The sequence below is a fragment of the Salvelinus fontinalis genome, chromosome 42 (genome assembly GCF_029448725.1).
Source record: "Salvelinus fontinalis isolate EN_2023a chromosome 42, ASM2944872v1, whole genome shotgun sequence".
In the NCBI taxonomy this organism is placed as follows: domain Eukaryota; kingdom Metazoa; phylum Chordata; class Actinopteri; order Salmoniformes; family Salmonidae; genus Salvelinus; species Salvelinus fontinalis.
Genome location: NC_074706.1, coordinates 22,250,597 through 22,264,176, shown reverse-complemented (window position 1 = coordinate 22,264,176; position 13,580 = coordinate 22,250,597). Strand labels below are relative to the sequence as shown.

General features: G+C 45.0%; 2 protein-coding genes across 2 annotated transcripts; both read left to right on the top strand.

Annotated features, from left to right (window-relative positions):
• The first annotated feature begins 10,032 nt into the window (after positions 1 to 10,032).
• On the top strand, positions 10,033 to 11,277 carry LOC129841373 (histone H2A-like). The gene is made up of 2 exons (XM_055909619.1): positions 10,033 to 10,044; positions 10,979 to 11,277. Exons 1-2 carry the CDS (start codon positions 10,033 to 10,035, stop codon positions 11,267 to 11,269), a joined length of 303 nt encoding a protein of 100 aa, XP_055765594.1. The 3' UTR covers positions 11,270 to 11,277.
• A 423-nt stretch (positions 11,278 to 11,700) lies between these two features.
• LOC129841501 (histone H3-like) lies at positions 11,701 to 12,830 on the top strand. The gene has a single exon (XM_055909790.1). The coding sequence runs from the start codon at positions 11,742 to 11,744 to the stop codon at positions 12,150 to 12,152; it is 411 nt and encodes a 136-aa protein (XP_055765765.1). The 5' UTR covers positions 11,701 to 11,741; the 3' UTR covers positions 12,153 to 12,830.
• The last annotated feature ends 750 nt before the right edge of the window (positions 12,831 to 13,580 follow it).

The window sequence follows — 13,580 nt, the reverse complement described above, 5'->3', positions numbered from 1 at the left end:
TTCACTGTAGGGATGGTGCCAGGTTTCCTCCAGATGTGACTTGGCATTCAGGCCAAAGAGTTCAATCTTGGTTTCATCAGACCAGAGAATCATGTTTCTCATAGTCTGAGAGTCCTTTAGGTGCCTTTTGGCAAACTCCAAGCCCAATGTCATGTGCCTTTTACTGAAAAGTGGCTTCTGTCTTGCCACTCTACCATAAAGGCCTGATTGGTGGAGTGCTGCTGAGATGGTTGTCCTTCGGGAAGGTTCTCCCATCTCCACAGAGAAACTCTGGACCTTTGTCAGAGTGACCATCGAGTTCTTGGTCACCTTCGTGACCAAGGACCTTCTCCCCCGATTGCTCAGTTTGGCCATTTAGCTCTAGGAAGAGTCTTGGTGGTTCCAAACTTCATCCATTTAAGAACAGCGGCCACTGTGTTCTTGGGTACCTTCAATGTTGAAGACATTTTTTGGTACCCTTGCCCAGATCTGTGCCTCGACATAATATTGTCTCGGAGCTCTACGGACAATTAATTCGACCTCATGGCTTGGTTTTTGCTCTGACATGCACTTTCAACTGTGAGACCTTAAATAGACAGGTGTGTGCCTTTCCAAATCATGTACAATCAATTGAATTTACTACAGGTGTACTCCAATCAAGTTGTAGAAACATCTCAAGGATGGTCAATGGAAACAGGATGCACCTGAGCTCAATTTCAAGTCTCATAGCAAAGGGTCTGAATACCTATGTAAATAAGGTATTTCTGTTTTTAATTTTTAATACATTTACAAAAATGAACAAAAACCTGTTTTCGCATTGACATTATGGGGTTTTGTGTGTAAATTAATTAGAATTTGTATTTATTTAATCAATTTTAGACTAAGGCTGTAACTGTTACATCTGCCCCTGCCTCGCCCTCTACTTCTCATCCTGTCTCCCCCTAACCTGCTACCACTCCTCCAGTTCTCTCGCCCCCTCTCTCTCTCTGTGTGCATGCGATTGTGTGATTGGAGACACGTGTGCTGGAGGCGGAGCAGATCAAAAAGTCAAGGGGTCTGAATACTTTCCGAATGCACTGTACATATCTACCTCAAATACCTCATACGATAACTATGTGCAGGGCACATCGACTGGGTACTGGTACCCTGTGTAAATAGCCAAGTTATCGTAACTCATTGTGTATTTATTCCTTCGGTTGTTTTACATTTTATTTTACTTATAAAAGGAGAGAGAAGGAGGAGAGGGGAGGAGAGAGGAGAGAGAAGGAGCGAGATAGAAAGAGTAAAAGATGGCGCTAAAGGAAATGGTGAGATATTAGTATATAGCTAGCCAACAACACAGCTAACACAATAACTTCAAACTGAAGCTGGAAAGACTGAACTAGCTGCGCTTCATTTCATTTGACCTTTTTTTAATTAACATTTCTTTATACATATCCATAAAAATGATGCCAGCTGATTCATGATTTCGACCGGCTGAGAAACACTGCCTGCCTTTCTGTCTGGTCCCGACACGTTCATTACTATGGGACAGCAGGAGATCGAATTTGAATATTGAAACAATGTTGCAGACAGACAGCAAGGTTTATACAAATCTCCGCTGTTGAAAACAAAATGTTAGTCTAAAAGAAATGAGATCATGTCTAGATTATTTTTGTAGTGGAGATCAAGTTTATAACTTCCCTGCCTGGGCTGCTGAGACAGTGGATTGTGCAGTCAGATGGAACAGAGTCAATAGGCATTTAAACGTCATAGATTTAGCCGGTGGTAACTTGTGAAATAGACACTGGTTGGAATGCGATTTTAACCAATCAGCATTCAGGATTAGACCCACCCGTTTTATAATAGTATATAGTTAGTAGATAGAAAACAAGAATTAATGTTGAATTAGAAAAAAGGAGGGAGAGAAAGGAGGGACGGGGGTACATGAAGGGGTGGGTGAGAGGAGGTGGAAAGAGAGAGAAGGGAGGAGGGGGGTAGATGTAGAGGTGGGTGAGAGGAGGTGGAAAGAGAGAGAAGGGAGGAGGGGGGCACATGAAGGAGCGGGTGTGAGAGTGGAGGTGGAAAGAGAGAGAAGGGAGGAGCGAGCAAGAGTGAGAGAAAAAGAGAGATAAAAAGGCCAAGGCAAAAAAGGTTCTGTACACTAACCGACAACAACAAAGGGTAATAATTAAAGAGATAGCCGTAGTCCCAGAGTCCGATGAACTCGTGGATACCATTTTTATGTCTCTGTGTCCAGTATGAAGGAAGTCTAGAGGTAGTTTCACGAGCCAATGCTAACTAGCTTTAGAGCATGCTAGCTGTTCCCATAGTGTCACGTTCCTGACCTATTTCTGTTAGTTTGTTGTATGTGTTAGTTGGTCAGGACGTGAGTTTGGGTGGGCATTCTATGTTTTCTGTTTCTATGTTGGTTTATGGGTTGCCTGGTATGGCTCTTAATTAGAGGCAGGTGTTTGGCGTTCCTCTAATTAAGAGTCATATTTAGGTAGGTTGTTTCACAGTGTTCGTTGTGGGTGGTTGTCTCCTGTGTCTGTGTTTGTCGCACCATACGGGATTGTTCGGTTTGTTTTGTTATTCGTCATTTTTATGTGTAGGCTATTTTCCCTGTTCGTGCGTTCTTAGTGTTTATGTGAGTTCGTCGTCCAGGTCTGTCTACACCGTTCGTTATTTTGTTTAGTCAAGTGTATTTCGTTTTCGTGTTTTCGTTAATAAATCATGTCTTCAAACTCCGCTGCATTTTGGTTCAATCCCTGCTCCTCCTCTTCTGATGAAGAGGAAGAGGAAAACCGTTACACATAGACTTCCAGTCATTGGCACACGCTAGTTAGCAATTTCTCTAGCACTAGTTAGAAACTTCCTTCAAACGTAAGCAGATACATTAAAATGGGTATCCACGAGTTCATCTGACTGGAAGTAGATAAAGGGCCTCATTGCCAAAATCCCAAAATATCCCTTTAAATAACTTGCAAAGCACTCACTGGTTACGGACACTTTGAGCGAGGAGATCTCCTTGTTCCAGTAGTCACTCTGGACATAGGTCCCCTGGTCATTGTAAGTCACCTTCAGGGGGCAAAGATCAAACACTTTACAGGGACGATCAAATCAAGCTTTATTTAAAGTGTATTTAAAATCTCTTCAAAATTACAAAAAAAAATAATATTAAATGAAAGAGGTAGAGGATAGTAGGTTCATTTGTGGGACGGGACGGGTGTTAAGTAATATTAATAGTACCGGTCAAAACCAAGTGGCGTTTTTTGTTATAAGGAGGATACCATCCCCTCAAACCCCCCCTTGATGACCTCTGGTGGTATGATCTGATTTGATATACTTTATTGTCCCCGAGGGGAAATTTGACTTGGACAATTAAAGAGACAGTCACTCACTTGGTCCAGATACCAGCTCCTGTCGGTTCCTGTCCCAGACACCTTTCCCCTGGCGGTCCCGGCGCCATGGTTCCAGTACAGGATTTTCTTCAGGGGCTGTGCAGCAGGTGTGAACTCCAGCTTCTCAGCACTCTTCGGGGGGTAGATCTTCAGCTGACGCCCGTGGGACAGACGCTTGTGCAGGTCGGGCACCACGTAGCCATCAGAGAGAGAGAGAAAGAGAGAGAGAAAGAGAGAGCAAGAGAGAGAAAGAGAAAAAGAGGAAGAATAGGGATGAGAGCGAAAGAGGGGAGGGGGATGGAGAGAGAATAGAGAGAGAAAGAGATGCGGTTGGAGAGAGAGGGAAGGGAGGGAGGGAGAGAGAAAGAGGAAGAATAGGGATGAGAGTGAAAGAGGGGAGGGGGATGAGAGAGAGAGAGGGAGAGAGAGAGAGAGAGAGAGAGAGAGAGAGAGAGAGAGAGAAAGAGAAAGAGGGAGTGGAGATTAACATTATCTGAAGAGGTAAATACAGATAATGTAGATTGAAACCCTTTTAAACAACTTTTATCTACAAATCCTTGACATCTGCTGACTTGGGTCTTTGTCCCAAATTGCATCTTATCTTCACTATAAAGTGCACTATGGGTCCTGGTCAAAAGTAGTGCCCTAGATAGGGAATATGGTGCCATTAGTGATGGACCCTAGGTTTCTGCTGTTGACTAATGCAGTTGGTGGTGTAGGAAGGTGTGGTGCTGGAGCTATAACAGGTACAATAATGCTGGCGTAGTACTAGCAGCAGCAGGCCCTACTTACAAGATAGTTCCATCATAAACATTGCCGTCCATTCATCTTGAAAATGTCAACCAAATCCTCCTCCAGGATTCAATTTGTTCATCAATGCGTTTTCACACGTTTTTGTTTCTTCGTGACCTTTCAATGTGGTGTAGTGGTGTAGTTTACAGTTTACAATTGATGCATTCATCCCCCTCCTCTCCCCTGTAACTATTCCCCAGGTCGTTGCTGCAAATGAGAAAGTGTTCTCAGTCAACTTACCTGGTAAAATAACGGTAAAATAAAAAATACATAAAAAAGTAGTGGTGACACTCCTGTCTCGCAACACACATTCAACTCCTGGCTGGAGACCGGGTTCAAATCGTTGTCATTCTTTACAGCTTTCTCCCCTCTCCACCCCCTTTGTAATTTCTAAACTGTCTTTTCTTTCTTTTAGAAAATAGGGAATACAAAGTAAGCACCAACTCACCCACACTGAGAGCCCAGCAGGATCCAAAGACTCCACATCATACCACCCTGCATACCACTGCTGGCTTGCTTCTGAAGCTAAGCAGGGTTGGTCCTGGTCAGTCCCTGGATGGGAGACCAGATGCTGCTGGAAGTGGTGTTGGAGGGCCAGTAGGAGGCACTCTTTCCTCTGGTCTAAAAAAAAATATCCCAATGCCCCAGGGCAGTGATTGGGGACACTGCCCTGTGTAGGGTGCCGTCTTTCGGATGGGACGTTAAACGGGTGTCCTGACTCTCTGAGGTCATTAAAGATCCCATGGCACTTATCGTAAGAGTAGGGGTGTTAACCCCGGTGTCCTGGCTAAATTCCCAATCTGGCCCTCAAACCATCATGGTCACCTAATAATCCCCAGTTTACAATTGGCTCATTCATCCCCCTCCTCTCCCCTGTAACTATTCCCCAGGTCGTTGCTGCAAATGAGAAAGAGTTCTCAGTCAACTTACCTGGTAAAATAACGAAAAAAAAAAAAAAAAAAAAAAATCATCTGTATTGGCATAGACAATATTGACATAAACATAGGCCCATACAAGAAATATGATCAATTATATTATGAACAGCTTGTGGGGGGTATAAGACAAATAAACTAAATGATGAATAAATAAAAGAACATCCCAATTTACAGTACAACTACACCAAAAATGTCTTCTATGCAATCTAAATAAATCACAACAAAACTGGTGTTACAGTCAATCAAGCAGGGGTAGCGCATGTTAGGACAGTGTTTTCCACTGTATGGTCTTGGCTTAACCCTTTTGGTACTGGATCGAGGAGACTTGAGACTGAGGTTGCATCCCAAATGGCACCTATTCCCTATATAGTGCACTACTTTTGACCTTGGCTCTGTTCAAAAGTAGTCCATTTGATAGAGAATAGGGTGCCATTTTGGCCGCAGCCTGTCCAGACTAAATGTGGTCTCTAGTAGGTCAGGAGAAGATGTGAAAGGCAGTGAAAAGCAACAGGGATGGGCAACTGGAGGCCCGCGGCCCCCCTCGAAACAATCCCCCTCCCCCGCAAAAAAAAATATAGTAATCAGTAAACTTCATGGAACACAAAAAGGATGCCTAAGGATCGATTTTCGCCTAAAATGACATACCTAAATCTAATTACCTGTAACTCAGGCCCTGAAGCAAGGATATGCAGATTCTTGGTACCATTTGAAAGGAAACACTTTGAAGTTTGTGGAAATGTGAAAGGAATGTATGAGAATATAACACAATAGATATGGTAAAAGATAATACAAAGAAAACAACAACCGTTCTTTTGTATTTTTTTTGTACCATCATCTTTGAAATGCAATAGAAAGGCCATAATGTATTATTCCAGCCCAGCTGCAATTTAGATCTTGGCCACTAGATGGCAGCAGTGTATGTGCAAAGTTTTAGAAGGATTCAATGAACCATTGCATTTCTGTTCAAACTTTTGTATCAAGACTGCCCAAATGTGCCTAATTCGTTTATTAATAACTTTTCATGTCCAAAACTGTGCACTCTCCTCAAACAATAGCATGGTATTATTTCACTGTAAAGCTACTGTAAATTGGACAGTGCAGTTAGATTAACAAGAATTTAAGCTTTCTGACAATATCAGATATGTCTATGTCCTGGGAAATGTTCTTGTTACTTACAACCTCATGCTAATCGCATTAGCCTACGTTAGCTCAACCGTCCCGTGGAAGGGACACTTATCCCGAATGCATTTTTAATAGAAAATGACTCCTGTAATTGGTGACAGAATCATCCGGTTGATTCCGGCCACGTTTTTTCCCTGGCCACTGTAACAAAAAGTAAAAGTCACAAAGTAAAAGTAAAAGTCACAAAGTAAAATACTACTTGAGTAAAAGTCTTTTAGGAGGTCTTTTAGGAGGTCAATAGATGTAATCATCAAGGGCTTGCAAAACAGCTGTTATGAAACAGGACACAAGCAGCTGCAATGATTAGTCCTATTATTAGTTGACCAATTACAGAATTGCAATCACCAGTGCAGGTAAGTCCTGATTGCTGCATAGACTTCATAAGGAACTAAATGCCTCAGCACATGACAACTTCACAGTGCAGAATATGCGATCCTACTGACTCGCATTGAGTACAGTCGTCTCGCTTTGGCGTGATTTGGATCATATGCATAGATTAGAATTCGACTTCTGAAGTGAGATTTAGTCTTCATGTGTTCTTTGTTTCGAATGTATGTCACTCGAGTGCACCGATGTAGACCATACTTTAACGAGTCTATTTGTTAGGTTGTTTTTGTGGTTGTTGGGCTGCCAATTTTTTTTTTTTTTTACAGTGTAGCTAAATCACCTACGCTTAAGAAGATTTGCTCAGGAATAGAAACCCCTTGACAGCTTCACCAAAGGATAAGACATAGTAAAGGCCCTAAATACAGGCTGCCAGTTAAATGCAGAAATCACACAGCTAAAGTGATGGGCCTATAAAGCACCCGGCAAATACAAAGAACGCAGGTCAAAAGAGGTGGGAAAACGACATAACCCGTTGATTGCAATGGCATCAATCCAAAGGGATAATCTACTATAGTCAGACGCATGGCACAGGCAAAAAGTGGAGGCAAACATTTGGCCAAATCAGGAAGCAGACAGGAAATCTCGGCGCATGCGTTGCTGTATTCAGCACGTTTGAATGGACAGCGCGCCTCTGCTGCATCTTCACGTACGAGACAGGTAATAGCGGAGCTCCGTGGTGCTGAAAAGGCCTATTTCCCGTTGGAGGGATTTGTGACATGCTATAGGCACAGTTCAGTACACCCCTCATCCAACAGACCCCCTCCTGTAATTGGTGACAGAATCATCCAGTTGATTCCGGCCACGTTTTTTCCCTGGCCACTGCAACAAAACCTTTCTCGGGGTGCATTGGGTGTAAGATGTAGTCCTGGAGAAAAAGTTGTCCTATAGGCTATATGATATAATGGCATGTGGACCTTTTTTTGCAGCTGCCTACAGATAAAGAGTGCACTAGGCTAGAGAGAAAAGTAGCAATCCGTTTTTAATAAAGCAGTACTATGTAACTTACCCTCATTTGACTCTTGAGAAACATACATTCACATGAACGTTGTGTTCTAAATCTGCAGGAGACAAACCAGCAGAAAATGTGCAAGTGAATATGATTTAAGAGAAAGTCAAATGAAGTAATAGTGATGTACAGTTACTTTTTCATCAAACCTATTCTGTGATTCATCTACAAATACACGCTTCACATTGTTTTCCACAATGCAATGCTCACGTGACCTAGGAGAACATGTTATATTTCATTTCTTCCAATCTACATTTGGAGGTACTCTACATGAACATGTGTTTGGAGTTTTGGAATCTCTGCCTATTTGATGATCTGTTGTAGTTAGTGTTTTTTTGGACCACATACTTGTGCAAATTGCATCAGGTTGAGGGATAAATGCTCTGTGTGCCATTGTGAGTAGCACTTCTGATCCAGCAGGTGGTGCCAAGATCCCTCCCTATGTGGCTTGAATGACGAGCAGATGTATGTATTCCTTCTAGGCATGAATGAATTGAAGGGCAGTGTTGGCAACATGACTTCTGGTCCAGCGGGTGGCGGTGAAATGCCTCCCTATCTATATGAGTTGACTTATTCCTTTGAGCTCCTAAATGAAGCATAGGGTGTCAACATTGCATCTCGCCTGAACCCTGTTTTCGTCCCTTAATTGGAGATGATTCCGGTCTTGCAAAGTGGGTTCCACTGAGGGTTCCACTGTGTTACGTGGGTTCCACTGTGTTAGAAATCACTGGGCACTTGATTAATGGAACACCAGTCACTTTCATCATGCGGAGCTCGTTTGCATGACTCATGTCATATGGATATACAGTATTCTATTCTTAGGTATGTTAGTCTATGCCGGTGTGACATTGCTTGTCCATATATTGATGTATTCTCATTCCATCCCTTTTGTTAGATTTGGGTGTATTGTGTGGAGTTTTGGGACATGGTTAGATCTTACTTGTTAGACATGACTGTGCTGTTGGAGCTAGTCACACAAGCATTTCCCTACACCCGCAATAACATCTGCTAAACAGGTGTATGCGGCAAATAGATTTGGATTGGATGGGTAATTACAGTAGATTGTATGTTGGTAGGAGTTTTCCTCGGTGTGTCCCCCCTTCCATTTCCCCTTTATGTCCCCGTTGAGGAGCTGTCAGTTATGCTGCAGGCTATTTACTACCAATGTCACTGTGGTCCAAGTTAAACTCCTAGCCTATAGGGTGTGGTAACAGGCCCTGTGTTATTTGTTGTTGTACTCTACATGTGAAGTATCTGCACTGTAGCTTAGAGAGGAACACAGCTGTTGATAATAGGGGAATGCAAGCAGTTGAAGGGAACAAGTGACACAGTCTAACCTGCTGTTGAACACAAGGGCCCGAGCACGTCCGCGGACAGAGTATCGTTCGCTCCCAGTCCTATGATGTTGCTCTGTGAAAGAGGTTAGCTTTTCAGCATCCAATTCCTGGCAGCCTTCTTTCTCCCTGGTTGATTTGTGAATGTGAGTGAATGGAGAATGTTTGCCTTCGGTATCCAAGGTGTTTGAGAATGTTGAGGACCAGTGTTCCGAGGGCCTGACTGTGACATCATAAAGGAGAAGGTAGTTAGTGTGCCGTTTGAGGGATTCCAATTCAGTCAGGCGCTGTCTTCCAGACAGTGCAGTTGTGGTTCAAGTGTGCTCTCTGTGTGATGACTTGTAAGTCGGTTGTGCGTACATGGAGTACAACTACGAGGGGAAGTGACATTTAGGGTAAGCCTAACCCTTTTTCTAACCTTAACCTATTTCTCCTAACCTGCTATGACAAAGTGACGTTGTGACACTAGCTGTATCCCACCTAGTTGAAAGCTTGTCAGTCCTTCTCCTAAAAGGCAACCTCTGTTCCTTGATGTACTAAACCGAGGCCTGGGACAATTATGGCAACAATAAGTAGTAAGATGAAAGCTAGTCACATTTGAGATGTGAATAAACTGCACCGATTGATCAATTGCCAGTATGTGTCCCTTTTGAAATGACCTGTTGAGATGAGCCCTCCTTCTGTGGCGGTCATTTGACGCAACATCCGAGGCCATGTGGCGCCCATAGTGCTATCTGGCCTATAAATGATCCACTCATTCCATAATAAGACGCTTTGTTATTGGTTTGTGAACACAAGTACAATACAATATTTGCACATCCCTATCACCTCTGTATGAATAGGAAAAGTATCCCTTCATTGGGTGTGTGTGTGTGTGTCTGAGGAATGTTTTACTGCTGTTTCACCTTACAGAGGTATCACCACCCTTCACATCGGCACCTCGGGTCCTCTTGGCTCCCTGACCGTCAGGCCGGATGCTGCGTAGGGAAGAAAAAAGAAGATTGATGTTATATTACATGGGCTTCAATAGCAACATGACTGACGAGGTGACATTATGGACACTTTTGGCTTTATGGCATTCCATGTGTATTTGTTTCCCCCCCGGCCTATATCTTCCCCGTTTGGATTTGACGGTGTCTCAATTATGGCACGAAGGTTTGGTGTGTTAGTATTTGTTATTATGTGTGTGGAAGAGTCACCTTCGTTTGTCCTTTCTAACTGGGACCTCTATTCCACTTGTTTAGGCCTGTCTCTATTGGGGGGTGGGGAGTGCAGTGGGTTGAATCCTACTAAATCAGTGTTTCCCAACTCCAGCGGTAGAGTAGCCTACCACCAACAGTAGGCATTTTTGTTGTAGCCCTGGAGAGGCACAGCTGATTCAACTACTGTTGAACACAGAGTACTAGTCGATTCCCCAGTTGTCACTGTTTGGCCTTGTGTTCAACATAGCATATATATACACTGCTCAAAAAAATTAAGGGAACACTTAAACAACACAATGTAACTCCAAGTCAATCACACTTCTGTGAAATCAAACTGTCCACGTAGGAAGGAACACTGATTGACAATAAATTTCACATGCTGTTGTGCAAATGGAATAGACAAAAGGTGGAAATTATAGGCAATTAGCAAGACACCCCCAATAAAGGAGTGATTCTGCAGGTGGTGACCACAGACCACTTCTCAGTTCCTATGCTTCCTGGCTGATGTTTTGGTAACTTTTGAATGCTGGCGGTGCTTTCACTCTAGTGGTAGCATGAGACGGAGTCTACAACCCACACAAGTGGCTCAGGTAGTGCAGCTCATCCAGGATGGCACATCAATGCGAACTGTGGCAAGAAGGTTTGCTGTGTCTGTCAGCGTAGTGTCCAGAGCATGGAGGCGTTACCAGGAGACAGGCCAGTACATCAGGAGACGTGGAGGAGGCCGTAGGAGGGCAACAACCCAGCAGCAGTACCGCTACCTGCGCCTTTGTGCAAGGAGGAGCACTGCCAGAGCCCTGCAAAATGCCCTCCAGCATGCCACAAATGTGCATACCTGGCCGCAGTGCTCGAGTACCTGACTGCTGAGATCCTGGAATTGGCCGGAAACGCTGCTCGTGACAACAAGAAGACTCGTATCATCCCCCGTCACCTGCAACTGGCCGTCCGTAACGACGAGGAGCTGAACAAACTGCTTGGTGGCGTGACCATCGCTCAGGGTGGTGTGCTGCCCGACATCCAGGCAGTGCTGCTCCCCAAGAATACTGAGAAGGCCGTCAAAGCCAAGTAAAATCGCTACTGCAACTTAACTACTCAACCCCCAAAGGCTCTTTAAAGAGCCAACCACCTAGCTCAGCAAAAGAGCAAAGTGTCCTTTGTATGCCACATACACTGCACCGTATCAAGTGCCCACATGAGGCGTTGGATGAACAATAACACCTACTAGGCCTCGTTAGCTATAGCAGGAGGCTATAAGATTGCATTCTGGAGTTCGGCCGGTGACTATTAATGCGCGTAAAGTGTCGGCCCTAACAAAAGAGCCAAGCGCGCCTCGGCGAGCGAGGGTGGGGTTTGCATTTGGGGCGGCACGGAGAGGCCGAGCCTCCCGTCCAATGGGTGGCGGAGGAGCCCTCCGCAACGGGCCAATCAAGGTGGTGCGGAGATGGTGTCCAATCAGCAGACGCCGCTGCCGGCTTTATAAACTTCACATAGGCATTTGGAGGCTATACTCCAACTGTGAAAGAAGGAAGCTAGCTAGCGCCATGGCCAGAACCAAGCAAACCGCTCGCAAATCCACCGGTGGCAAAGCACCCAGGAAGCAGCTCGCCACCAAGGCTGCACGCAAGAGCGCCCCGGCCACCGGTGGCGTGAAGAAGCCTCACCATTACAAGCCCGGCACCATGGCTCTGCGAGAGATCCATCGTTACCAGAAGTCCACTGAGCTGCTGATCCGCAAACTGCCCTTCCAGCGCCTGGTGAGAGAAATTGCCCAGGACTTCAAGACCGACCTGCGCTTCCAGAGTTCTGCCGTGATGGCCCTGCAGGAGGCTAGCGAGGCTTACCTGGTCGGCCTGTTCGAGGACACAAACCTGTGCGCCATCCACGCCAAGAGGGTGACCATCATGCCCGAGGACATCCAGCTGGCCCGTCGTATTCGCAGAGAGCGCGCTTAAACGATGACCTGATCTCCAAAATCCCCCAAAGGCTCCTTTAAGAGCCACCTCCATATTTCCGTCAAAAAGGCACAATTGTTCCATTTCCCACCATGTATGTTGTCGACGAACACATCACGTTCCCTGCTCTTGAGTCACTACAGACCGTGGTTCGATTCCAGGCTGTGTCACAACCGGCCGTGATTGCAAATAAGAGTTGGTTCTTAACTGACGTGACTAGTTAAATAAAGGTGACATCGAAAGAAAAGCGACGTATTGCACGTTTTACTTGGCGGAATTGTAGCTTCGATATGATCTGCTAAAGAGAGAGTGATGTGAACACATGTATGCCTAGAGTAGAACAGTCAAAGATTTTACAAAGGAGTGTGGATTGAGATTGCGTCATCTGTGGATCTGTTGGTGCGGTATGTGAATTGGAGTGGGTCTAGGGTATCTGGGAGGATGCTGTTGATGTGAGCCATGACCAGCCTTTCAAAGCTCTTCATGGCTACCGACGTGAGTGCTACGGGGCGGTAATCATTTAGGCAGGTTACCTTCGCTTCCTTGGGCACAGGGACTATGGTGGTCTGCTTGAAACATGTAGGTATTACAGAATCAGTCAGGGAGAGGTTGAAAATGTCAGTGAAGACACTTGCCAGTTGGTCCGCGCATTCTTTGAGTACACGTTCTGGTAATCCATCTGGCCCCGCGGATTTGTGTATGTTGACCTGTTTAAAGGTCTTGCTCACATCGGCTACCGAGAGCGTTTTCACACAGTCATCCGGAACAGCTGGTGCTCTCGTGCATGCTTCAATGTTGCTTGCCTCGAAGCGAGCATAAAAGGCATTTAGCTCATCTGGTAGGCTCACGTCACTGGGCAGCTTGAGTCTGGGTTTCCCTTTGTAGTCCGTAATAGTTTTCAAGCCCTGCCACATCCGACGAGCATCAGAGCCGGTGTAGTAGGACTCAATCTTAATCCTGTATTGACGCTTTGCTTGTTTGATGGTTCGTATGAGGGCATAGCGGGATTTCTTATGGGCGTCCGGATTAGTGTCCCGCTCCTTGAAAGCGGCAGCTCTAGCCTTAAGCTCGATGTTGCCTGTAATCCATGGCTTCTGGTTGGGATATGTAGGTACGGTGACTGTGGGGTCGACGTCGTCGATGCACTTATTGATGAAGCCGATGACTGAGGTGATATACTCCTCAATGTCATTGGATGAATCCCGGAACATATTCCAGTCTGTGCTAGCAAAACAGTCCTGTAGCGTAGCATCCGTGCCATCTGACCACTTCCGTATTGAGCGAGTCACTGGTATTTCCTGCTTTAGTTTTTGCTTGTAAACAGGAATAAGGAGGATAGAATTATGGTCGGATTTGCCAAATGGAGGGCGGGGGAGAGCTTTGTATGCATCTCTGTGTGTGGAGTAAAGGTGGTCTATAGAGTTTTTT